General features: G+C 35.7%; 2 protein-coding genes across 3 annotated transcripts; one reads left to right on the top strand and one right to left on the bottom strand.

Moving 5' to 3' along the window:
* The first annotated feature begins 187 nt into the window (after nucleotides 1-187).
* Nucleotides 188-21,240, top strand: LOC129259913 (endoplasmic reticulum-Golgi intermediate compartment protein 3-like). Its single transcript, XM_054898039.2, has 11 exons — nucleotides 188-419; nucleotides 4,817-4,887; nucleotides 6,862-6,949; nucleotides 7,879-8,030; nucleotides 8,583-8,668; nucleotides 9,333-9,498; nucleotides 10,560-10,649; nucleotides 11,704-11,800; nucleotides 16,305-16,512; nucleotides 16,882-16,937; nucleotides 17,294-21,240. Exons 1-11 carry the CDS (start codon nucleotides 323-325, stop codon nucleotides 17,371-17,373), a joined length of 1,191 nt encoding a protein of 396 aa, XP_054754014.2. The 5' UTR covers nucleotides 188-322; the 3' UTR covers nucleotides 17,374-21,240.
* LOC129259947 (reactive oxygen species modulator 1-like) lies at nucleotides 12,319-25,314 on the bottom strand. 2 transcript variants are annotated; one of them, XM_054898065.2, is made up of 3 exons: nucleotides 25,247-25,314; nucleotides 15,575-15,714; nucleotides 12,319-14,253 (listed from the first exon to the last, which is right to left on the bottom strand). In XM_054898065.2, the coding sequence occupies exons 2-3, from the start codon at nucleotides 15,697-15,699 to the stop codon at nucleotides 14,145-14,147; spliced, it is 234 nt and encodes a 77-aa protein (XP_054754040.1). In that variant the 5' UTR covers nucleotides 15,700-15,714; nucleotides 25,247-25,314; the 3' UTR covers nucleotides 12,319-14,144. The 2 variants fall into 2 exon arrangements, with proteins under 2 accessions (XP_054754040.1, XP_063955164.1); XM_064099094.1 differs by having other exon boundaries at nucleotides 25,223-25,311.
* Between the last annotated feature and the right edge of the window lie 2,065 nt (nucleotides 25,315-27,379).

Genomic DNA, 27,379 nt, shown 5'->3' with positions numbered 1-27,379 from the left:
AAAAACAAAAACATGTCTCTAGTCTTACCACCATTACAAGGCTGGCTCTGCCCATGGCATCTTGTCTGCAACTGTGACAGATCTTCATCACCATGCATGCTTGAACTGAAGTTGAAACAGCATGCTTCCAGTGCAGTGCATATGCATTGGACTGGAAGAAGACACTGCACGCGCGCGTGCATGCGTCAGTCGCCGAGCGCCCGGCCCGGCCGATCGGATCGGGCACGCACCGGCGCAGATTATCGCAGATTTCAGGGCTGAGAGAGGCAGAACGAGTACAAACGGCAACGTCGAAACCATTTTTGTGTTCATTTTGGTGGAAATGGCTATTCAGGACGTTTGGAACCGCCTGAGGCAGTTTGATGCCTACCCTAAAACTCTCGAAGATTTCCGAGTCAAAACATTCGGAGGAGCTGCAGGTAAAAAAAACACTTTGATTTTGTGGCAATTCGAAATAACAAACATGAATAGATGGATGTGGGACTGTAGTATAAGTATAAGCCCTACCAGACCGCCAGGCCCAGGGAGCTCTTTCTTTGCGGGCCGGAGGCTAGGCGGAGCTCAGGCAAGGAGTCGACCATACGCCTAATGTGTATGAAGGTTAAAAAATTAGTTAATAAAAAGGTGAAAAATTGAAGGTTTCTTACACTTACAGTCCAGACCGATCTCTTGAGTCTTGTAGATCCCTCGATCTGTAGTGTTTGTCAACAAATAGGTCTGTCCCTAGACAGCTGGCAGCCGTCTGTTTCGAGGAGTTTTTAAACATTTTTTAAATTTCTCCTCGTACACAGACGGCTCGCTATCATGCAGCCACCATTAGGGGACTTTCAATGCAAAATCCCCCTGTCGGGGCTCTTCAATTTTTGTCTTTAATGAATAAAAATTTTAAAAATTAACACGACTGAAATGCAAATTAATATTCCCTTTTGGCATTAATTGTCCAAAAACGGGGGAAAATCAAGTTAAAGGAACAAAAACAGTGACTTACCTCGCGCTACTTCACTTCCTGTTTTATCCGAACTTATAGTACATAAACATATGGCCATTGAGTCTCCTGTACAGTTCGCGCTAGAACTTCGGTCTCTGTATTTGGTGAGTGAAGCCAACGGAGTTCAGCTGAACAACCAAAATAACAGAGATTGAAGCTTTTGGTCTAGTCTGTCCCTTGAACTAATGTTGTAAATCGGATCAAAAATCAGATCGAAAATCGGATCGGCAAGTTAAGCTTCTAAAATTGAAATCGAATCGGCGATGTTTAAAAACAAAGGAATACATCAAAATGTTGTTCGCGGTCGCGCGCATCTTCCTGACAAAGTCACAAAGACGAATGCATTGGAATGGAAGTCGCCAACATGCGCGATCGTTTGGAACATGTTTTAAAGCCAGGGGTTTTGAGGTGTTATTGCTTTAAAATAAACCAAGTGATTTTTATTAGAAAGATAAACGAAAGACGCATCTTCCGAGCAAAGGCGCAAAGGAAAATAAAATGAAAATATTTCTCATAGATCACAGGTTAATGAACGATCGGCAGGACATCTTTTAGAAGTATTTTTAGGTGCTAGCGATTTAGAATTATTAGAATGATCTCTTACGACGCATCATCTTAGAGGAGAATGAAACTCTTGGAGCAAGTTAGCTTTTGTGAAAGCAGAAAAATCAAAGAATAAGATCAACAAAACTTTGAGTAAAATAGGACTAGCAATAAAAGAGTTATGAGCATTTGAATGTCGAGATCACTAATGCTATGGAGATCCCCCCATTGGCAATGCGACCAAGATCTGTGATGTCACACACGTACAACTCTCCCATTCGGACACTGAAAATATACCCCAAAATATCTCTTTTTGCTCATTCTAATCATATGACAAACGATTCATCAATGATATAATGTTGTGAAACCTCTGTACTTGTCATCTCATAAAGAAAACACATAACCTTGTGATAGACTCTATAAAAGTGAGAATATAAGTGAAATAAGTACTAAAGTAATGAGGGAGTTGTACGTGTGTGATATCACAGATCTTGGTCGCATTGCCGATGGGAGGATCTACATGGCACTAGTGATCTCAATATTCAAATGCTCATAACTTTCTTATTATTCATTCAATCTTCCTCAAACTTTCAACAATATGTTTCTTTGATTTTTCTCTTTGATATGGATTCAGCTAGTTTCAAGGGTTTCATTCTCCTTTAAAGTCGCAAGTGCAATTAAAATGAAGTAGAAGACGCAAGCACGCACGATGATTTGAAATATGTTATTAAAATGTTTTGGGTAGCTAGCGTTTTCAAATCAATTTGAAGTTCACGACGGGGTCCGCTATCACCACGAGGTTGAAGAGAAGATGTCTATCATCATAAAGGGGGTAAGAGAGTAGCGCAGTGAGCTCCGTCGGTAATACGACCTTTCAAAGTTCACGGCGGCATCCGCTATCACCACGAGGTTGAAAATAAAATGTATATCATCATAAACGATGTAAGAGAGTAACGCAATAAGCTCCGTCAATAGTACAGTCTTTAAAAGTTTATGGCGGGGTCCGCTATCACCACGAGGTTGAAGAGAAGATTTATATCATTATAAAGGGGGTAAGAGAGTAGCGCAGTGAGCTCCGTCGGTAATACGACCTTTCAAAGTTCATGGCGGCTTCCGCTATCACCACGAGGTTGAAAATAAAATGAATATCATCATAAACGATGTAAGAGAGTAACGCAATAAGCTCCGTCAATAGTACAGTCTTTAAAAGTTTATGGCGGGGTCCGCTATCACCACGAGGTTGAAGAGAAGATTTATATCATTATAAAGGGGGTAAGAGAGTAGCGCAGTGAGCTCCGTCGGTAATACGACCTTTCAAAGTTCACGGCGGCATCCGCTATCACCACGAGGTTGAAAATAAAATGTATATCATCATAAACGATGTTAGAGAGTAACGCAATAAGCTCCGTCAATAGTACAGTCTTTAAAAGTTTATGGCGGGGTCCGCTATCACCACGAGGTTGAAGAGAAGATTTATATCATTATAAACGGGGTTAGAGAGTAGCGCAGTGAGCTCCGTCGGTAATACGACCTTTCAAAGTTCACGGCGGCTTCCGCTATCACCACGAGGTTGAAAATAAAATGAATATCATCATAAACAACTAAGAGAGCAACGCAATAAGCTCCGTCAATAGTACAGTCTTTAAAAATTTATGGCGGGGTCCGCTATCACCACGATGTTGAATAGAAGATTTATATCATTATATACGATGTATGAGAGTAACGCAATGAGCTCCGTCAGTAGCACGATCTTTAAAAGTTCACGGCGGGGTCCGCTATCACCACGAGGTTAAAAATAAAATGTATATCATCATAAACGATGTAAGAGAGTAACGCAATAAGCTCCGTCAATAGTACAGTCTTTAAAAGTTTATGGCGGGGTCCGCTATCACCACGAGGTTGAAGAGAAGATTTATATCATTATAAAGGGGTAAGAGAGTAGCGCAGTGAGCTCCGTCGGTAATACGACCTTTCAAAGTTCACGGCGGCATCTGCTATCACCACGAGGTTGAAAATAAAATGTATATCATCATAAACGATGTAAGAGAGTAACGCAGTGAGCTCCGTCGGTAATACGACCTTTCAAAGTTCACGGCGGCATCCGCTATCACCACGAGGTTGAAAATAAAATGTATATAATCATAAACGATGTAAGAGAGTAACGCAGTGAGCTCCGTCGGTAATACGGCCTTTCAAAGTTCACGGCGGCATCCGCTATCACCATGAGTTGGAAGAGAAGATATCTATCCTCTTAAAGGAGAATGAAACCCTTGAAACCAGCTGAATCCATATCAAAGAGAAAAACCAAAGAAACCTATTGTTGAAAGTTTGAGGAAGATTGAATGAATAATAAGAAAGTTATGAGCATTCGAATATTGAGATCACTAGTGCCATGTAGATCCTCCCAACGGCAATGCGACCAAGATCTGTGATATCACACACGTACAACTCCCTCATTACTTTAGTACTTATTTCACTTATATTCTCACTTTTATAGAGTCTATCACAAGGTGAGGTGTTCTCTTTATGAGATGACAAGTACAGAGGTTTCACAACATTATATCATTGATGAATCGTTTGTCATATGATTAGAATGAGCAAAAAGAGGTGTTTTGGGGTATATTTTCAGTGTCCAAATGGGAGAGTTGTACGTGTGTGACATCACAGATCTTGGTCGCATTGCCAATGGGAAGATCTCCATAGCATTAGTGATCTCGACATTCAAATGCTCATAACTCTTTTATTGCTAGTCCTATTTTACTCAAAGTTTTGTTGATCTTATTCTTTGATTTTTCTGCTTTCACAAAAGCTAACTTGCTCCAAGAGTTTCATTCTCCTTTAAACATCGCCATAGATAATACCGCGTCTTTCTCCCTGAATAATGCGACCTCTAAATAGCTAGCACCTCAAAAACAATCTTGAAATAAGTTCTGAGCGATCACGCACTGTAACCAGATCTACGCCGATTTTTTATTTTCGATTTTTTCCTTCAAGGGGCATGATCGAAGATCGGCAAGTGATTGCCGATTGTGGTGAAATCGAATGGAATCGGTTGCCGATTACAAAATCGGTTACAAGCTTACCTTGAACCGCTTTGTTATGACGTACCTTTGATTAGCGATGTTACTAAATGCCGTTTTGAAGAACAATTTATAGATAAAAATTATAATTTAACAAATACTAAAACTCAAGACATGATTATAATATATTATAAAATGGATCTTGGTCTACTCTAAAAAATCAAAATTATATTTTGCTTATATTTACCTTTTCTTTCTATTTCAGTGACCATCGTAAGCAGTATCATTATGATCACACTGTTCATATCAGAACTGAATTTCTATCTTACAAAAGAGGTGAGAACATTTCTATTGAGAAAATTGTGTTTTAATACATTTGAAATAATGTTTAAATCATTTTAACCCTAATTCTCCCTTGACAATTTTCGCGATATATCTGCTGCGCAAATTTTTTTGACCTCGCCGCTCACTGACTTTTTACTTTCAAGTCTCGCGCAAATTTTGAGACCAAATTTGTGACGCCCGGGTACACGGTTACGACATTACGCAACATTATGTAAGTGCATGTCAAACCCAAAATTGCTCATAAACGTGATTTCATGTACAAATCCAATGCAAATTGTGTATTTAGCAAAAATTCATAAATGTATCATTATTTCTACTTTTACTGATTAAACTGAATTAATTTTGCCTTGTTTATGATCAGAACTAAGTCTGGAATGATTTCCATTGAAAAAACAATAAAAAACAAAAAGTAAAAAAACAAAGAAATACATAAGAAATTCATAAAACAATAAAATACATAAGAAATTGATTTCCGAACCGAAGTTTTTTTAATTGCGATTGTTAAGATTGCTACAAAGAATTTTTTTACCAAAAATTAGCATTCTAGGAGCTTTATTTAGTGAATTATAGCAAAAAGTATGATTTATGCATAAATTAGCATAATTAATTCATATAAAATAAAATCTCATTATTTTGGAAAATTTTACCATACAGCCTTGTAGATTACATCGCACACTACCAGTGTGCAAATTTTTGCGTCGCTCGCGCAATCGGCGGCCGAGATCTTAAGGGGGGGGGGCATAATGGCCCCCCCCCCCCCCCCCCGGGATTGACAAGAATCAAAATACCCCGGGAGATTGAGGGTTAAAAATCAATATTGAATGCTTTTTAAAATACTCTTAAAAATATTTTGATTTTTATGATTGTAGCTTTCTCTTTCTATCCAATAACTGAGGCTGCAAATTTACTAGAGGTAGAAAAATCATGTTCTAAGAATTTAAAGTCTATGTTGAGTAAAGGTAAATGAATATTTAAAGATTATCCATCGTCAAAGTATGGATTCATTTGCAGATAAAATGGAAGATAAAAAATATTATAAAAAACGCTAGTTTATGTGAAAGATGTAGTATAATTAAAACAATCTGGTGTGTTTGTATATTTAACTGTCTAAAGTTATTATTTTTTCAGGATGTGATAAAAAGAAATGCCAAGCCTTCATTTTTTAAAGTGCTATTGAGATGGAGATACATTTTGTTTATTAGTGTTATTATTATTATTCTAGTCTTAAATATACAGGAAAGAAAATTGAATTAAAAATGACTATAATTAACTTGCAAGTCTTTTTTCCCTTTCTCCAGGTAAATACACCAGGAGATGCCTAAGGTTTGCGACATAGGATTAAGAAACAATCAAAATCTGCAAGTTTTAAAGCAAAATATGCGCTGAATTATCCCCGGTGTCACTAAATAGATTAAAAAATAGAAAATTTTGTCAATTGTCAAGAGAATCGAAGAAAGTGATGAAAAAGGTGTCATCCAATACCATTTCAGTTTGCTAGGTACTCATAGTTGACTCAAGTGAAGGCGGTGCTGCACCATCCCGAATTTGCTCAATCTCGAGATTTTAGCCCGATCGGCCCTCTTCGCGATTAATCTTGAGATTCAAGAAACCCCGTCTCCACCATCGCAAGAAGAGCAATTCCTGCTCGAGCGAGGCATCGATGCATTATGGTCTGACGCCGTGAATAAATAATCCCGAGTGCGTCTGCACCTACGAATTAGCGCGATAATTCGTGAAATAGCGCGCTATTTTGCAAATAATCCCAAGTTGACTTGGGATTGCAATCTCGAGATTAATCCTACGAACTAGCGCGATATTTGCGTCTCCATTGCAAATAATCTCGAAATTGTTCAGATCGGGATAATTTGCCGGATCAGAAATAGCGGGCTGATTTGAAAATTCGGGATGGTGCAGACGGCCCTTGAGAGATTTATTTACTGTCCTTGTTTTTGTTTGTTTTCACAGGTTATTCCAGAGCTTTATGTGGACGCAACTAGAGGCGAGAAACTCAAAATCAATATGGAGATAGTATTCCCCAAAATGGCTTGTGCTTGTAAGTTGGCTTTATAGTAAACAATTTACTATTATTATTGCTGTTGTGTGAACAGCAAGGACAATAGAGTACCGAAGTGATGACATCACAAAAAACTTTTTATGCATTTCAGAATTTTTGATACCATATTTTGGTAGAGCATGGTGAAATGCCTCCACTACCAAAATTTGGTGCGAATCGGTTCATGGGGTCTGAGATATGACCTCATGAATACATAATTAGCCCCATTGAAGTCAATGTATTATTGGCCTTGTTCTAAAAGTTTGGAACCAGGCCAATAATACATTGACTTCTATGGGGCTAATAATGTATTCCTGAGGTCATATCTGAGGCCCCCATGGACCGATTCGCACCAAATCTTGGTAGTAGGGGTGTTTCATCCTGCTCTACCAAAATGTGGTATAAAAAATGCTGAAATACAAAATTGGAAAATTGATGACGTCACACTTCGGTACTCTATATTGTAGCAGCGTAATCAAATTTTAACTTGAAATAAAACCATGAATGGATGCATGTCTTGTAGAAACTACATAATATAAAAGTGTCTTAGGTTAAGTAACTGGAATTTGGGGTTGGGGTCAACAAACTAAGTAAATTATCATCAAGTGAATGGTGTTTTGGGGGAAAATTATTCATCCAAGACTTCCAAGTTGTTTTCAATGTCAGCACTGTTGCTTTATTGAATTACATAATGCAGGCGAGACTGCCAGAGGCGTTCCACTTGTAGACTAATTTCCAGAGTGAATTTATTTCCAAATGAGGAGGGAGATGCATCTAAGTTATCCAATCAAAAACCCACAAAAACTCTTTCCATATTCATTTGTGTGCCTCTGAATAGAATAATTTGAATTAGATGGAGATACAAGTGTGTAAGAATACACAGTGTTACATCATTTATTTAGTTATTTATTTATTTGTTTTTGATATAGATCTTAGTATTGATGCGATGGATATATCAGGCGAACAGCAGTTAGATGTAGATCATAACATCTTCAAGCGAAGGATTGACAAGACCGGAACTCCTATTAGTGAAGCTGAGAAGGAGGAACTAGGAAAGAAAGAGGAGGAAGAATCAGAAAAGGTAAGACAGAAACTTAATTTCTTTTAACGCATTATTTTTCTTACTAGAGACATCTTTAAGACACAAAAATCAAGACACAGACCTCCTCAGGAATTTTTCAGAAAGCAAGTAATTTTAATTTATGATCACCTTGCATTTTAAATTAGTAAATGATAAAATCAGTTCTTTTTTAGAAGGTACATCCAGCCATCAGGGGTGCAAGAAATAGTATTTGTGCCATAGTTTTAGCTTATTGAAACAACTTGAAGGCTAGTATAGCTTTTGGAAGAAAAAGTAAGTAATAATAGAATAGATTTGCTGTGGATCAAATATAATGAATTTGTCATTTCACTTGAAAGTGATTATTGCTTCCATGATCACTGTCAAGAATTATTTCAGAAATTTAGAGATTGTTAGGCTTATCACATGAACATGGGTTTCTTCTTGGAGGGAAGCTAGAAATGTTTGATGGTAACATGCTATGCGGTATACAAAACCAGAATATTTCGTTATTGTTATTAAAAAACTTTTATTATTGCCATTTTCAAATCTTTATTTGTATGTTTATTTTAGAAAGAAGAGGACCAGAAAGAAGAGAAGAAAGTATTAGATCCAAATCGATGTGAGAGTTGCTATGGTGCAGAAACAGCCGATTTAAAGTAAGTATGACTTATCACATGATAATAGGATATTCTCATGACATGTTAGGGATCATTCTGAAAAAGTCACATTTCATGAATGTCATGTCTTAGCCATAGTTGTTTTTTTCCTTTGTTTTGTTTGTTTTTCATTAGAGAGAAATAGGTTTAATTTCCTATTTCTAACTGGAATGTGCAGATGGAATGTAAAGCATTTAAACACCTTTTGGTGTTAGTGGGTAAGAAAACTTCTCACTTTCTCAGCGATGCAAATGTCGATGCTATCTTTGTTGAGCTTCACTTTGGAAAGATAGCTACATCAAAATCTCATTTGGAATAATGGTTTGTCTCATCACTTTCACCAATTGTAACTATTTGCCTTTTATTATTATACAGTAGACTGCAAAAGTTGATCTATATGTATCATAAGTTGAATAATAGCCCAACTCGGAGCATTATTTATTTCAATCGTACGCTTTTAACGATTGATTGTACATTGTAGTCAATACAAGTGTTAAAAAATGTGATACAATTTTTGCTTAGCTTTGTGTTACGGGCTAAAAAATTATATCGAAGTCAAACTCTGCCAATTGTTGTACAGATTTCTGCGATCCAAAGAGATTTGAGACAGAATCACCTTAAGTTTTCAACCTGGCCAAATTGAATACTCTTTGTTCTGTTACAGATGTTGCAATGATTGTGAATCAGTACAGGAAGCTTATCGTAGGAAAGGTTGGGCTTTCAGTGATCCTTCCAACATAGAGCAGTGTAAGCGGGAGGGCTTTGCCGAGAAGATGCAATCCCAGAAGGAGGAAGGCTGTGAAGTATTTGGGTATCTAGAAGTAAACAAGGTAATTAATACATGTGCTGCTATGTCAAGGACGTAGGCTGGTTTGAGCATGGGGAGGTGGATTTTAATGGGAGGTGGAACTTAAATGGTATGGGGGTGCAGATGTCTTGGGGAGGTGGAACTAAAGTTTAGAAAATCTGCTGTTGAAAGCAGAAGGGGTTCAAATTTTGTTATGCTTGCCAGTGTCAGAACTCCTCTGCCTCAGCGGGAGGGTGCATGTGCACCCCCCCCCCCCCCCCCCCCGCCTATGCCCTTGGCTATGTTTATTTGAAGATTTACAATTACTGATTCAAACTGATCTGGAGGGTGTATCACAAATATTTAAGTGTGAAAGAGTCATGTTTAAGTGCCAACACACACATGATATATATCACTCTATCTCATTGATTCATACCTAGTAGTGCCATCCCTGGATCAAGATCAGACCAAAGCAGTGAAACAATTATATCGCAAGTTAAAAATTAAGTTGTGACTTTTAGTCACACTTGAATCTTAGTAAAACACAACCTTGGACTAGCAAGGCTTGTAATAATCCAATGCAATGAATGCAATAGCCTTTGGTGCCCACCTCAACTGTCTTTCTGCCCTTGAAATTCCCTTTCACCAATAGTTATTAAAAATACTTTCCCCTTCTGATGGCTCATTGGAAGTGCTTAGACTATCGAAGAAGTTCATAGGTCTCTAACAAATAAAAAAACAGCAAACATGCACTGCAAGACTATTACATCAAAAGATGCATAAATATAATGATTTAATCATTAAGAAGATTGCAGTTTTGAACCATAATTTTTTTTTTGAATTTATGTGTTTTATAATGGGCAGCTGCTCGCATATGATGTCACAAATCAAAATCTTCAATTCTAATAACTTTCTTAATCTTTGATGGATTTTCCTCAAACCTTCACCAATGTGTTTTTTTTAATGTCTGGTATTTTCACAAAAAACTTTTTTAACTTCCCCTTTAACCTATTCCCTTGTAAGTTTCAGGTGTATAATGAAGCCTCTACATTGATCTTTGCCATGGAAACCTTCAGAAGTTTACTTTGTTTTGTTTAAATGCAGGTTGCTGGTAATTTCCACTTTGCTCCAGGAAAGAGTTTCCAACAGCATCATGTCCATGTTCATGATTTACAACCTTACTCAGGAGGAAAGGTACTTAATTAATTAAATCATCAAAACCAACATCAATGGCCTTATTTCACGAAGGTGGTTAAGAACTTGAAACTTGGCTCATGTCTGCATATATGGCAGTGATCTGATTGAATTTTGGGGTTATGAGGTCAAAGGTCACAGAGGTCTTTATACACATTAAAATATCTTGTTCTCGTTAGAGCCAGATGGTGTCATATATAATCAGGGTCCCGTAACTCAAAAATTCATAGCGATTAATCGTACGCTTGATTTTCATGATTAATTATACATTGTAGTCAATGCTATCAATGATTGTTGAGCTTTATGAAACGGGTCTCAAATCATCTAAATAACTATGGTTCATGTTAGAGAGCCGTAATCAGAACTTATTAGTCTTCAAAAATCTGTTCAATTTAGCGAAATTTGGCTTGAAAGATGTGAATGGTGCATGGTTTGCATGTTCAGGTTCGATAAAATTGTTTCCACATAGCTAATTATTCATCTTATGGCTGCACGGGCCTAATCACTAGTGGCAGGCCATAGATATTCATTCGAGCCAACCCATTGCTATTTTTTAAAGTGTATGCATATGATTGTCCATCTAACACTGATTCTATTTTTGGTAATTACTGAACTTCCTTTTCCCAAATTGGGAAGAAATATCACAAATTTTTTACTATATTTTGACTGGCGGAAGGATTAGGGCTATTTTGCCGTTTGAGGTGATGAATCTGTTCCCCCCGACGATGTCTTCAAACACGCCAATTTATTTTTTAAATGAGCTGGTCGAGGGACCCTTTTCTGGTCAGATATGGATTGCCAGATATATATCCTATCCACTGGTAGTAAACATTCGACCCCCGAATTTCATCCTTATTTTTTATGAATTTTTTAAAGTGCCAATTTAACACACGAGTCTATGGGGAATGAATTAGGCCTGTGATACCTTATGTAGAATTTCAACTTAATCACACTTGACAGTACATTTTTAAAAATCAGTAAAATGCTCTTTTTTTCTATAATTCAGTTTTCTATATAATTGCTTTCTGTTATTTTCTATTTTATATTTATTCAGTTTAACATGACACATCACGTCAAAACATTGTCATTTGGAATGGAGTATCCTGGCATGGAAAATCCTCTTGACAATACAAAGATCATTGATGTTAAAGGTAAATATTAGTAGCAAAAATGCTTCTTGTTATATCAGAGGTTTTGAAATTGGATCTAGAATCTTGTACAGTATTTATTCTTGAATTCATATCTGCTGCGGAATTGGCATTATGATTTATTATTTCTACCCCTCTATACACCCTCCATTTCCCTCTTTACCACTTTTTGTTCTCTACTTTTTCTCCACCTTTCTGCTCTCCCCCCTCTTTCTGCTGTCTCCCCTCTCTGTTTGCTTGTCTATCTCATCTCTGTTCTTTCTCTTCACTCTCTCTTTTCTACCTCCCTTTCTTTTCTCACTCTCCCCCCTTCCTCCTCTTCAACCCTCCATCTCCCTCTTCTCTCTCCGCCTTTCTGCGCTCCCCCTCTCTCCTTTTCTGCCGTCTCCCCTCTCCTCTCCCTCTCAGCTTTGCCTGTCTATCTCATATATTATATTATTGACCCTTTATGAAAGCTTCAGACAGACTTTTGAATGTGCAAAGAATACTACAAAATGATACAAAGTATCCAGACTGAAAAATAGCATATAAATGAAGCTTTATTTGCGATATGGATTTTAAAGTTTTATTTTACACATGTATACCATGTAATATAATCAGAATATTGCAAAGTGCATCCTGACTGTAATGCATTAGCCTCCTGGCGAAAAGTATTACAGGCGAACAACTGATCTTTTGGAGGCAACATTTCAATTAAGTTATTAGCCAAGATTTAAACAAAGGTGTTAGAGGGTGTTTTCAGTTGGTAAAAAAAAGTTCTCAGCTTCAACCTATGCTGTGAAGAATGAATGGAACCTACACTGTGTGTTAATGTGCCCAGTGCTGCAAGCTACATGTAACAGTGGAAAAGTCCTCTCGCGCACTGCATTAACCGTCAGTACCCGCCGCACAGAAACCTTAGTGCTAACAGAGTACTATGTAGGCCTAGTTACATCTTTTGGATTGTGATGTCAAATGCGTTGTTGAGACATTAGGCATCATTGCTACATTACCGGGGTTGTAACAGAGGCCTCATAATGCTCACTACATTTCTGTGCCAGTACCGCTCGACAAGGTGCTGAAGACAAGGTAAAGCGCTCATTGGATTCAATCAACTTTGCCTGTACCATGAATACACATATTTATGATCTTAATATACTATTGTGGCATTTAATATTTCAATGTATTGGTATAAAAAGTTGGTGGTTCTGTTCATATAATGAAATTATAAATGCTATCATCTACTATGTTATTGAATGAAATTTGCACTTCAGTTTTATTCATGCATTGTCCCTACTATGTATTCTTTCTGCAAAGTGAACAGTACACTCTTTTCTTGTACATGTGATATCATTTTGCATGGTAAAAATAAAACAAACACATTCTCCGCAAAGTAATTGTATTCTTGCCTTTCATTATGTGATACGCTGACAATGTTGTGCATACAATATCACATTTAACTTAGCATTCTTACTCATACCCTTTTCAAATAAGAGGAATTGAGGGAATTATTGTGCTTATTATAAAATAAAGTTGATTAGCATTTTTGGTTGCAGTATAAAAGCTCTAACCGAGTTCCTTACGGTCCTATGTAAAAATCTGATACGCTAAAGACTTTTTGTGTAGCAGCTTCAAAAAAATGTGGAGCAAATTCCCTAGACATTCTTACCTATAATCCACTAACAATCCCGAAAAGGAGATTAAGTTTTTTAACTCTTCTTTTCCACATGCAAGGAAGAGGTGAAGCCAAACAAAAGCCTATCAAAATTTTGTGTCTGAGTTGAGCTATCCGTCAATATGTTGATAAGCATGGTTTTCCTTTTGGCATCATCACACCTACAGAAAAAAACCAAGCTAATTCTGCTGGTTCTCTTCACTGTGAGATCAATGTTTTTTTTTTTTTTTGGGGGGGGGGGTGGATGTACCCTTCAAGTAGAGTCCTATATTATCTTCATCACCTTGAAGCAGCACTTACTCTGGAAGAAGAAAAAACAACAACAAAAAAGTGCAATTTTTTTGTTGTTCTCTGTATTGGTAAGATTTTAACACATGAAAATATTTGTACATCAAAATTATGAATGATTAAAGTGTACATGTATAAATATAAGAGACCCATAACTGTAAATCAGTCATGGGAAATTACACAAATAAATCAATTTGATATGTTCAACAATGAGGAAAGAAATGCTTGTTAAATCAATCTCACAATTGAATATCCACCAAATCCAATACACTGGAGGAGAGTTAGACTTAGTCTCACAACCGCAGTATCATTGTTCAAAACTCGAGGTCAGTTCCTTGATGAATGACATCCTATTTGTGATCAGTTCATGATTTTAAGAGTCCTTTCAAGATAATTCCTCATATATCAGCATCGTATTCCTGTTCCAATTGACATGAAGAGTCCAAACGTTCCCCCTCCCTGCACCATGCTCTTGCCTACTGTATTCATCAGCTCCCGACCACGAAGACCGTATCTGGAGATCAGGATGAAAAGATACAATTCTTAGTTTTGACTATACAGTATATGCCTCTCAATGTATGGGTTTTATATGCATTAATAGATTAAGGTCCAATAAGGATTGATCAATTAATTTCTTTGATAGAAAACAAAGATTGGTACAAACTATGCACAGTCTCAAAATGTATACAGCTAAGGCATAAAATTAAAGGATGTAAATAGAAACGGGTGAATCTAGGGAACTACATTGTAAATCATGGGAGTTTTTTTCTTTCGTTTCAAATAAATTTTAAATATGATGCTGTAAACAGATTCACTTTATTTTGTACTATAGAGGTATGCGAATATATCAAGGAGAGACATCTCTTTTATATATCATTCTTTACTAATTATTGATAGATTTATAATATACCACCGTTTGACTACTGTTGGTCTTTGATCTAGTTTGAGGCTGCGGCTATTGTCTTTTTGGTTTACAATTCTGATGTGGCAATATTATATTTGCTGTTATGCTAAATGCAGGTCATACGTCTGATGTGGCAAGGCTACAAACAGGCTACACCCTCTTGTCTTGCTAAATGATTTTGTATCGCCAATCAGGATAAGGCGGCAAATTTTGGTACAGAAAATCTGTACCAAAATGGAGCGCTGGGGCCCAGTGGATTAGTCTCCGGACTTTGAAACAGAGGGTCGTGGGTTCGAATCCCAGCCATGGCGTAACATCCTTCGGCAAGAAATTTATCCACATTGTGCTGCACTTAACCCAGGTGAGGTGAATGGGTACCTGGCAGGAATTTATTCCTTGAAATGCGTGTGCCCTGTAATCTTAGTAATTACGGCTGCCAAGCTACAGCTGGGGTAATAATATCCAAGTCCTTCGGAAGCGCATAGAGACATTGTTCATAATTGTGATATGCACTATACAAGAACTGTATATTATTATTATTATCTGCACCAAACCACCTTCTGTACAAAAAACAACTGCAATATACAATAGCTGCAATCTCTGCCTAGACTACATGTTACCAGTTGGCTTAAAAATAAATCAATCAATGAATAGTAGTAAAGAATGAATAATAAGATATCTCTCCTTGACATATTGCCATACGGCATAACTCTATTTCATAGACTGGTGGTTGTAGCTGTTTGCTCAGAGTGCATGAAAAGGTACCTGCATGTACGGTGCAATGAAAGTACTAGTATCATAGAGTGATTGATGTTAATATTTCAGCTAAATGGCACCCAACGCCAAAATTTGCAAAAAAAATATCCCCCCTCCTTTCTCCCTGGCAAACTATATAGCATACAGTCTGTAGGAAATTCTCAAATATACGTACCTTAAAGCTGAAAATCCACCGAAGAGTGCACCTGACCCCATCCCAACACAGAAACCGATCATAAAACCCATCTTCACCCTGTCAAAACAGGAAGGTCCTGATGTAGGTTGCATTGACACTGGCATCTTGATCTCTTTGTCCTGAATGAGGAGACATCAGAACATCAATTAATTAATGACATGTATTCATGAAATCAACCCTGTCAAAGCATAGGTTTGACATAGGTTGCACAGACCCAGTCATCTTGATCAATTTTATCCTGAAGGGAGACATCAAAACATTAATTAATGAATGACATGTATTCATGAAATCAATCCTGTCAAAGCAGGGAGGCCCTGACATAGGTTGCGCAGACCCAGGCATCTTGGTCAATTTATCCTGAATGGGGAGACATCATAACATCAGTGAGTTAATGACATGTATTCATGAAACCAACCATGTCAAAGCAAGACTATCCTGATGTAGGCTGTCTAGACACGGATATCTTGATCTTTTTATCCTCAGGGGAAATATTAATGAATTAGTGATATATATTCATGAAACCAACCCTGCCAGAGCAAGAAGGTTCTGATGTTATTTGCAGACACTGGCATCTTCATCATTTTGTCCTTAGTAGGAAGACATCAAAATATCAATGAATTAGTTAAGCATTTCACAATACTTGCAACATCATTATTCTTTTTCTTTTCATATTTTATTAACTGTTAATATATTTGTATATTACTTCTAGGTTCTTCCATGTTTCAGTATTTCGTCAAAATTGTTCCTACCACGTACACCAAACTGGACCAATCTATAACGAGAACAAATCAGTATTCCGTCACAAAACATGAGAAGCAAGTAACAACATCGTTTTCAACGGGAGAACATGGTTTACCGGGTGTCTTTGTTCTATATGAACTGTCTCCACTTATGGTTAAATATAAAGAAGTAAATAGGTAAGATTCTGATCATTTAATCATTTCTAATTGTAAAGTTGTTAAAAGTCTAAACAATCCATTGACAGAAAGAACTCTCCTGAGATATACGTTAAAAAATATTTTGAGGTTAATTGATATTTGAAGGAAATATGATCAATCGTATAATAGTTTGTTGACAAAAAGTTCATACTACCAACAAAGTATACATTCTATACTAGAAATATTGGTAGAGAGAGAATGCAAAAGTTGTTCATAATTTTTATCTTAATAGTTATTTTTTTCACTTACTGTATATTGAAGCATTGCATCAGTAATACCTGTAAATTTTGTCTTTACAGTGCATAGCTTTAATAGAAAACAATGCAATGAATTGTCTTTATTTTACAGATCATTTATGCATTTCTTAACTGGAGTATGTGCTATCATAGGGGGAGTTTTTACAGGTAAGTGTATATATTTTTTATCAAGTAAGACATATTTGAAGTTTTCAATACTGTACCATATTAAAATTTGAATATCCTCAAAGTGTGTAGTCTACTTATTACATTCCCGGACATGCTAGTGACATAAATACATAATCACATCTTTACAACCTGTACAAGCAAAATTTTTCACAATGCTGTTATTACTTCAAATAATGTAATTTCAACGCCCTGCATGTTCAGGTTAAAATTGTTAGAATGGACATGTGAAGGGCTATATTAAAAAAAAATGTATGTTGTGCAAGTTTCAACAATATAGCGAGTGATTTTTTAAATCCTTTTTTTCTATTTTCTGCTTCATTTGTTTTTTAATACAGTTGCTGGACTGATTGATTCCATGATTTACCATTCAGCTAAAGCAATACAGAAGAAAATTGAGCTTGGGAAAGCTTTATAGCACTTCATCTATTGTTTTCTAGGCATATGTACCATTTCTTTACATGTATGTTCTCCATGAAATAATCATGGTTCTTAAGGAGAATGAAACCCTGGGAGAACAATTGAAAGGTATAAAACTGACAAATCCAGAAAGTTAGACTATTTTAATGCTGATGTCATTAATTCTACAAAGATCATCCCATTGGCATTAAGACCAAGATGTGTGATGTCACACATGAACAATTTCCTCATTAATTTTGTAGGTTTCACTTAAAAATTTTATGAAGTATATCTATAGATCATGTTTTCTTTCAAGTGCAAGGATTTACTGCAATAGAAGTTTTACACAATACGTACATCATGGACAAATAGCTGGAGCTAAATTAGAATAAGCAAAACGATATTTTTAAATTACTTTTTTTAATGTATCAAATGAGAGAGCTGTTCATGTGTGACACATCTTGGTCACTTTGCCAATGAGATCTCCATAGCATTAGCATTCTCGACATTCAAATGCTCCTAACTTTTAATTCAGAAGTGAGAAGAAAACAAAAATTATAAGAAGGCCTATATGAAGGTTTTTCAAAATATGCTGGCGCCACCCTGGCTTTCTTGTTGCATGTCTAATTTTCACTGTATTTATTTCATTGTATTTTATTCCTCAAGGGTTTCATTCTCTTTAATTCCTTCAAGATATTTTTATAGGATTTGCATCCTAAAGGAGCAGTCACATTTGGACATCTTAGCCAGGGTATGCTGACATTCCGTATGTTTGGCCAGCCGTTTTCCCTTTTAATCTTGTTTCTTATCAAGCATTCCATTCTTTATATTAAGAACTGCAATTTGTTTACACAAAATATCAAGAATTCAAATTCTTCATATGAAGAATCATTTATGTAGTAAACAAAAGGCGATTCTCGATATCGATTTGGGATTAAGAAAATGACTTGCCATAGCCTAGTTATATCAGCATACACTGGCTAAAATGTTCAAGTGTGACTGCACCTTTATTTTCCTACTTTTTGCTCTTATTTATTAAGGTTCAGTTGTAATAAGTCTTCATAGAAGAAAACTTAAAATGAAAGTTATTAATGGCAGTTGGCAACTTTGTCCAAGAGTTAAATTCACTGATTCAGCTGGTAATTCATTCACATTTGCACTCCTAGATTAGGGATGGCTGGAGCTCAGGCCAAGTGGTCAGTTATTTACCAAAACAAAATGGAGATGATTTCATGCTAAGGGTACCATCGTTAACCACTGTTAAGTATTCTTCAGGCAGGCATGGTTCCTGTGTCACGTGCCACTGAGATGGGCCAACAGGGCCAAATTTGCTGTCTACCAGCTGGGTGCTCTCAAGCTTGCTGTATGGCAAATATTATTTTTCATCTTTTAACGTAGTTATTGAGTTACATGTCATCCAAAAGTTTAGGTATTGTTGATTAGGCTTGTACACTGCACCTTTAATTCTGGCAGAAGCAAATTTTCTTACTAGAAATAAAGTTGTTTCATCCCTTTAAAATTTAGTCTTATGCACTTGGACAGAATCCGGCCACTCCCTGCACAGCACTTCAAAGAAATAAGCAAAACTCTCAAATAAATTTGAGTTGAGTTTCTAACAGTACCAAATGTTAATGTTTATAATAGATTGCCTTTTGGACATTCCAGTATTGAAGCACTCATTCCCAAATACTAAGCGTGAAAGGGAGCTATTTGACGATATGTTGAGACTGATTTTAGTGATGTTTTCAGATAAAGGCGGGGAGGGTCTCAATGAGGCATGTACGTCATCTACAAGAAAACGTACTATCATATGAATTTTAAGTGATCAGTTTTTAAAGGGCTATTTTCTTTTGACCTAGGGGTTAGCATTGGTTTATTTAGGAATTTTTTTACGTAAAGGTGTTGTGGATCAGCATCTTTTTATTTTGAATTAAGTCTGGAGGTAAAATCTAACTGTACTGTCTGCCACTCCCCACCCAGGTTACATGAATTAGTACCTGGTGTATTTTCAAAGAAATTAAATAAATACTGGAGTGCCTTATGATGGTAGCCGTGCAAAAGGTGGGGTAATGATATTGTCAGCACTTGGAAAAATGTGTTATTTAAGCAGATTACAAATGTTACACTTAGTTGGATTTTTATTTTTCAACTACATGAGAAAAGTAGCTTATCATACTGTAGTTGAATGTTAACCAGTGTATACCATATGTATCAAAAGTTGGTATAATGCATCATTGATGAAATAGGATTAAATGTCATAATGGACTGTGATACTTATGTTGCTGTACACTGGCTATAACGTCCTGGGGGGTGTTTCATCAACATTTTCATCCGACAAGTTGTCAGATCTGACATCTTTTTCTAATGTTGATTGGCTGAGAGGTACTGTTACTATGGTAACTGTTGGATAAAATGGGACTTGTCGGATAAAACGTCCGACAAGTCCTTTCATGAAACGCCCCCCAGGTCTTACAGCCCCATTAGCTTCCAAGAATTCATGAACTGCACATATGCAATCAACCACAGATTTTCACTTGAAATCGGTGTCCTTTTTTATATATATATTTTTTTTAACCCAAACATCCTTTTTAATCTCTGCATGTGACAAAGGTTTTATGACGCCCTTCTGACCTGACTGCTGCCAAAATCTTTTTACTTACCATAGCTGGTCTCAGTAATTATCTGTCCGTTTTATCTCTACTTATACAGTGCGTAGTGAACAGTGAATTCTACTCTATTTATTAAGTTATAAATATTTACAGCCCAGACCATCCCTTTAAAATTTTAACACAACCTTTACCCTTTTTGTGCCAACTGGATCTGAGGACATAACTAAATCTAAACAAAATCTTATATCAGACATCTCCAACATTTTTTTCACTTAGTTTTTATCATTTAAAGTGGGTTTACATTTGTTTCTTCACACTTTTCCCAAGCTTGACAATGATTAACAAAATGAAAATCAAGCCTAAGCCATTTCATGAAAATCACAGCTCAGTGTAAAGCAAATATAGTCACGATGGCCTCAGTGTGTGGGGGAGCAGGGTGGGGTGCAATGGCACTCTTCGAAGTGTTTTGGGCAAGGAAATAAATTTAAAAAGGTAAAAGATATCTTTCAATAGCTAAATTCTATGTGTTCCTCATGATTAAGGTCTACTTTTATTCGCATAACTATTTCAAAGTTCTGCGCAAATCATTTTTCACTAACTTTTCAAAAGTAAGTGGTGCTCACTCAAGCGGAAATATTTTTCGACAGTTATATCGTCATTTGCTTAAATGGATCTGTACCAATGTTAAAATGTTGAAAAATCTTCAGGATATTACAAATGTATACTTTTACAGGACTTTTTCGAAGTGTAAACTTTTTTTTGATACGCACTGTAGTATGTTCTTGGTTGAAAGATATTTTTTTAGGGAATTCAATTATAATATCACATTTTATGTGTATATCGATCATGTGACAAATAGTAATTGGCATTTTGTTTTTTTTAGAAATGTAGTAAGTCCTTGGATACTTGTATCTAAGAGTGGATAAATTTAATAACATTCGAATCTTTATCCAAACATTGGATTTTGTTTCTTGGTTAAGCTGTTCTGCAGGTTTTTTTTCTATTGTCTGTAAAGACATTTCGTTTAACTTTTTCTGGTAGGTTCAAGAACAACTTTGAAGAAAATAGAATCATCCAATAATAAGGCAAAAAGAGGCACATACAGATACTCAGGATATTTTAGCTGCAGGTGCAGAAAGGGTCTGAAATTTAGTATTTGCATCATTGTATGAATACAATTTAATAGAAGAATTATTCCTATTTCCCCTTAACAATTATTTAAGAAGTTGTGTTTCCTTTATGATGATAAATTATAATAAATCTTTTATTCTTTTCAAGTCCATTGTCTTGGTCTTAGTTCATTTATTGTTGAAGTATTATAAGTTTAGTAATATAAAAATCTAGTATCTCAGGATATCCTTTCCTTATTTGGAATTCAAAATAGGAGTTAATAAATAACAAAATCTCTCAATATACACTTATAAACCATACTACATTCATACAATGCATTTTGCTGACACAAATTACAATATTTATCGGCTGGTGCAAGTATTTTACAATTCATAATATTTATCGGTCGACAAGTATTTTTTGAAAGCTAAGTTGGCACTGCTCATGATATTGTCACCCTCTATACGCGTCTAGTATCTTTGGCTACGATAACAAAGATGGTGACAATAACAGACTGTAAAGTACACGCCTCTCTACTTGTAATATTTTCTATAATTTGTGTTAAATTTTATTCCATAATATGTCTATTTAGTGCTGAAAGCTTAAATAATATATTTTAGCCCATTTACATAAGTTTGGGAAGAAAACAAGTATTTTGGAGCAACACTGTTGTCTCCAAAATACTCGGTCCGCATAGAGCAATGGCATGCCATCCCAGGCTTCATGGAGGGTAAGCCTACGTATAGTAGACTGATTTTTACTTTCCTGGGGCCCGTTTCTCAACACCAGGACAAGTTAGTCATATCTTTATCCACCAACCACGGAGTTAGTTCTAATCTTACTAAACCCGTTTCACAAAGGGCTTCCTTACTAGAATCCCTTGATATCGATACAATCGGTAAAAAGAGCAGACGAGACGTAGCCTTTATAGTCACAAAACAGCATAATTTCCAAAAGGCAAAATTATTATTTAACTGCAAGTATTGTGGTGAATTGGGGAATACATCTAATCAAAATAATAACAGAGGCAAAATATGCACCATACATAAACTCTGAAAAATGGAGCATACAATTGCTGAAAAAAATAAAATTATGAATAATTCATTTCATGACTAAAAAATCACTTGTTGATGTTAAGATGGATACCCCCATGATATCAAATTTTAATAGTTTACGGAAGTAAACCATACATGTAAAGGTTTTCTTTGTAAAAGGATGATCATTGTATGCTTTTTTTATGATTCCAGAATATAATATTCCAAAATATATATAAGATTCCAAAATATAGTTAATACATTTAAAAGTGAAGAATTTTCATCAAATAACCAACAGATGATGAAGCAGAGACCACAATAAAATTGATAACTAAACTTTCGCAAGTTCTGCGGTGATTTTCTTGCTAACTCAATACATTGCAAACGAACTGGCCTCCTGCTTGTGTGTGGCAGGCTAGCTACTAGCTGGGAGCAGATTCTCAATGGTGCAAACAATCTCACATGATAAACAGTATTTCCACCAAAATAATCACAAAATCAGCAGGAAATTTGTATACTTATATTATGGATACTCAGATTACTGATTTGGTGATGTAATCGGAGGAACAAGTTGTTGAGTTTTCATAACTAGATCTAGTTGTTTCAGTTTTCGTTTTCTGTCTTGTTGTGACCAGTGCGAACTTGCATATGGGATGGGAGAGATGCCTGTGTGGTGAAAATGTTTCACTTTGAAATTTTATTCATTTCTAAAACATTTTAGTTTTTTTTTAATTAAAAAAAATATTTTAACCCCAAATAAATAACCCCAAATTTTAAGATTTTTGTTAGAGGATTGGATTTTTTGTTTGCTTGAAGTTTGAACTTTTTTCCCCTTCCTTTCTTTCATTTTTCTCTTTTCTATCCTTTACGTTTTATCCTTCATGCTTGCCCTTTTTTGTTCTATCTGTATTTTCTATCTTTCTTTCCTGATCCTTTCTCTTTCTGTTCATTTTTCTTTCTTTCTTTTACTTTTCATCTTTTTTTAATTTCCTTTTTTCCCTTCAATCTTTCTTTCCTTAAACTTTTCTTATCTTCCTTCTCCCTTGCTCTCCTTTTTCTTTTCGTTCTTTCTCTACCATTTATTTTTTTCACTCTCCCCCCTTCATTGTTTCCTCTCTCTCTTTCATTCTTTATTTCATTTTTTCCTTCTAATTCTTTTCCCTTATCCTTTCTTTCCCTTCCTTCCCTTCTTCCTGTTTTTTCTTCTTTCTTTCTTTCAAAGAATGAAGGAAAAGAATTTCCTTTCCTTCATTCTTTCTTTCCTCCTCCTTTTTTCTTACTTTTTCTTTCTTTCTCTCTTTATTCTTTCTCTTCTTTATTTTGTCTTTCACACATTTATTCAGCTTCTCTTCCTTTTTCTTTCTTTCTTTCTATATTCAATTCAAAGAATGACGGAAACCTTTTTTTCTCTTTTATTCTTTCTTTCATCCTTCTTTTATTCGAACTTTCGTTCATTCTTTTTTATTTTTTCCTTCATTTTCCCCTTCATTTTTTCTTTCTGTTTTCTCAATTCGTCTCTTTTCTTTCGTCTTTTCTTCCTCTCCTTCATTCTTTCGTTCATCCTCCCTTCCAATTCTATTTTTTTTTTACAGGTCTAACACTGTGTAGCCTCCTTTGTTCATCTTTTTTTATGAAGACCTGGCTCGGTTGATCCGCTCGTGCAGCATGCTTTGTCGATTGTCCCGTATTTCACTTTGTGAAATCTGGTCACCCTGATTGCACTTGTTTTGCTATATAATTCCATGTTCTACAATTGATTACGTAAGATTATAATTTTCAAAGTTTAAGGCACTTTTGCATGTCATAGTCTACCCACATGATGCCACTACGTCATTAAGAAAGAAGTTGTGACAGGTTTGGAGGTGTCATAAATATTTAATCAGGCTGTTGTCCCCGATCTTGGCAAAGAGGGCTTTGTGAAATGGTTTGCGGACAAGTAGCTCACTATCTCTGATTTAGTCAAGAAGTTAGACTTATGACGGTGTTGAGAAACGGGCCCCAGGAGCCTCCAGGCTAGTCCCATCATGAATATTCATAAATTGAGCTGCGATTTGCGATGTTTTGTGGAATCGGCAGTGAATTAATGTGTGAGGAACCCGATACTGGCTCTAAAATCACCAATTTTTAGACTAACCGGAGGATGGATATTGAGTGAAATTAGAATGAAAAGTAGGAAGATAAGTTTTTTATTCTTTTTAGTAGTGGTGCATGAGATTTATATTTCCCCCCATAAAATCCCACCTTTGTCACTCGAAGTATCAGAGCGAGTTAACCACCTGGATGTTCAGGTAGGTGAAGCGTAGTGTAGCGGTAGTGAAGTGGGGTGGAGACTACACGAACATCACTTGAGGTAAACTTGTTAGGTATCAATCATTTTATGGTAGGGGGTCCTAAAGCTTCACGGGTCCTAAAGCTACGCACCACTCATCGCGCATGCAATTCTTATGGCAAATGCGACTCTGTGTTCCTATTCAATTTTTTCTAGAGGCTGCAGTAAATCTCTAAATGCAGAGAAAACCAACAACAGTTTGGAATTTTTGAGTTATATCATGTATATTCACTTTAATTTCATTTTATCCTATATTATGTGAACATATTTTAGAAATTGAGGCACAGGAAATACTATCATTTTGCATGATAAATTGAGTGCGTAGCTTTAGGACCCCTTCTACCATGTCTACATCGGGCGGCATAATCAAGAGGTGTTCGGAAAACACGGCGGGATTTTCGTATTACGGATTACGTGAGTTTTGCAATATTTTTTTCTTGGTTAATGATCTTTGATATGTTTGCCACAAATTAGTGAAAGATAATTTGTTCAAATATCAAAATTGACATAGTTTTTATCGTTTGAAAACAAAGTGCGTAGCTTTAGGTCCCCCCATCATATATAAAATATAGTTCGACTCAGTAGGCCTAGATCTAACTTACTTGCAACAATGAGTTGCAAGTGCGTGTGACACAGAAATTAGCATGTGGGACTACAACAGTGTGGTAGAACATTCAGACACCGAGTGGAAATAACTTTTACATACACAAACGAATAGTTTTTTTCAAGATACATGATTCACGATCAATCATCATTAAATTGACAATACAATTTCCGTAAATCTACCTGACGATTGTCAATGTAATGTACCTTTTCTTGCCTTGCGAAGTGTACCGTTCCTTTTATACTTCTGCTAAATCTGCCTTCTTTTGCTGTAGGTCAACGAACGTAGAGGGCTAGCTCATATAGGGCCTTGCTGTAGGGCAGCAACCCTGGCGCGCCCACCTGACGAAAAGTTTTATAGCAGGAAAACTAAATAAAAGATATTGGTGAAGGTTTGAGGAAAATCCATCAGAAATAAATAAAATCATTTGAATTTTATGTTTCTGATTTGTGACGTTATACACGAGCAGCTGCCCACTATAAATTTTAATAGTTCGTAATGTTTTTTTTTTCTTTTCATTTTAGCATCAGATGTGAAAATAATGTTTCTAATGATATACTATAAAGGTAAAATAAAATTTATCGTCATCTTTCTGGCATTTCATTGATTTTTAACATGCATACGGCATGAAGGGTAGCTGCTCGCATATTATTATGAGGCTACAAATCAAATAATTAAACTTCTAATAATTTTTTGTATTCTTTAATGAATTTTTCTCAAATTAACCTTCACCATTATTTTTCATCATTTTTTTCCTGCTATTTTTTCAAGAATCCTTTTTGTCAGGGTGAACTTCCCCTTTAAATGTGGCTGTATGAGAGCTTTACACACTCCGTGACCGGCTGCGATTCCCTTGCTCTTTCAACAGATAAACAACGAACATAATAAAATAATAAAGCTTAAAAGACACATTTTGAAAGAAATAGAAGTATAAATAAACAAATATAGGCCTAAGAAGATTTTGATAATAGGGAATATCTTCTTAAGTTTTTTTAACTCATGCATTATTTGATCCCGAATATGTGTTATTATAGGTCGAAAAGGGAAAAAAAAGCTCAAGATAATTTTGAGAATAAAAACGATGGGAGAGACAACAAAAAATGATAAAAAGAAGAAATAGACCATTTAAAAAAATGATCTGGTAATAATCAAATTTTTTATTTGAGGGTTTTTGTCTCACCTGCATAGCCGAATGAGACTATAATAGGCATGTACCGCTTTTCCGACGGCGGCGGCGGCGTCAACGTCAAATCTTATCCGAAGGTTAAGTTTTTGAAATGACAGTATAACTTATAAAAGTATACGAACCTAGTTCATGAAACTTGGACATAAGGTTAATCAAGTATTACTAAACATCCTGTCTGAGTTTCGAGTCACATGATCAAGGTCAAAGGGCGTTTAAGGTCAATGAACTTTGGCCAAGTTGGGGTATTTGTTGAGTCACAATCATAGCTTCGAAAGTTTATGGATCTGATTCATAAAACTTGGACATAAAGAGTAATCAAATATCACTGAACATCTCGTGCGAGTTTCAGGTCACATGACCAAAGTCAAACGTCAGTTAAGGTAAATGAACTTTGGCCGTGTTGGGGGTAATCATTAACTTGCTGTCATAACTTTAAATGTTTATGGATATAATTTATGAAATGTGGACATAGGGGGAATCAAGTATCACTGACAAGTCTTAGGTTCCATGATCAAGGTCAAATATCATTTAGGGTCAATGAACGTAGTATTGTATCATTAAATGAATTGTGTTTTTTTTTTAATAATTATTTTTAGTAGTTTTCAAAGTCAGCACTGCTGCTGTATTGAATCGCGTAATGCAGATGAGACTGTCAGAGGCGCTTCACTTGTTTATGTAATTGAAATCCCTCAGTTATAATTCAATTTTTAAATAAAGATATTTCATTCTGGAAGGAAAAGCTGTTCTAACCCTTTAAAAAGGAAACGATTGATTTGGAAAGGAGTCTTTTCAGGGGTTTTCGAATTTCTCATATTTGTTTTTATTGGCAACTGAATCTATATATAACTTTGGCCAATCAGCATAATTTCCAAATAAATATGGCATTCCTGTCAAATGAAAAGTTCACCCTAGGGGAAGATTTTCTTTTGTTTTTTCAAAAATACCAGAAAAAGACAAATATATTAGTGAAAGTTTGAGGAAAACCCATGAAAGATAAAGAAAATTATTAGAATATTAAGGTTTACTTGTGACGTCATTTGCGAGCTGATGCCTATGTATCGTTATGTAATAGGGCCTATGAGTAATAAGTTATATAAACTGCATACATTTTAATTCTATAATTGTTCATGATGGCTAAAATTTATTTTTCTTT

Source organism: Lytechinus pictus, chromosome 1 (genome assembly GCF_037042905.1).
Source record: "Lytechinus pictus isolate F3 Inbred chromosome 1, Lp3.0, whole genome shotgun sequence".
NCBI classification, from domain to species: Eukaryota; Metazoa; Echinodermata; class Echinoidea; order Temnopleuroida; family Toxopneustidae; genus Lytechinus; species Lytechinus pictus.
The sequence above is the reverse complement of the archived record's forward strand: the minus strand, read 5'-3'. Positions and strand labels throughout refer to the sequence as shown.

What these genes read in the sequence shown, in the direction of transcription:
- LOC129259913 (XM_054898039.2), top strand. Translation starts at nt 323, where the DNA reads ATGGCTATTCAGGACGTTTGGAACCGCCTGAGGCAGTTTGATGCCTAC. An exon ending in AACATTCGGAGGAGCTGCAG is followed by an intron (nt 420 to 4,816) that starts GTAAAAAAAACA and finishes TTTCTATTTCAG; the next exon opens with TGACCATCGTAAGCAGTATC. An exon ending in AAATATAAAGAAGTAAATAG is followed by an intron (nt 16,513 to 16,881) that starts GTAAGATTCTGA and finishes TTTATTTTACAG; the next exon opens with ATCATTTATGCATTTCTTAA.
- LOC129259947 (XM_054898065.2), bottom strand. Translation starts at nt 15,699, where the DNA reads ATGCCAGTGTCAATGCAACCTACATCAGGACCTTCCTGTTTTGACAGG. An exon ending in GGTGGATTTTCAGCTTTAAG is followed by an intron (nt 14,254 to 15,574) that starts GTACGTATATTT and finishes CCTGATCTCCAG; the next exon opens with ATACGGTCTTCGTGGTCGGG.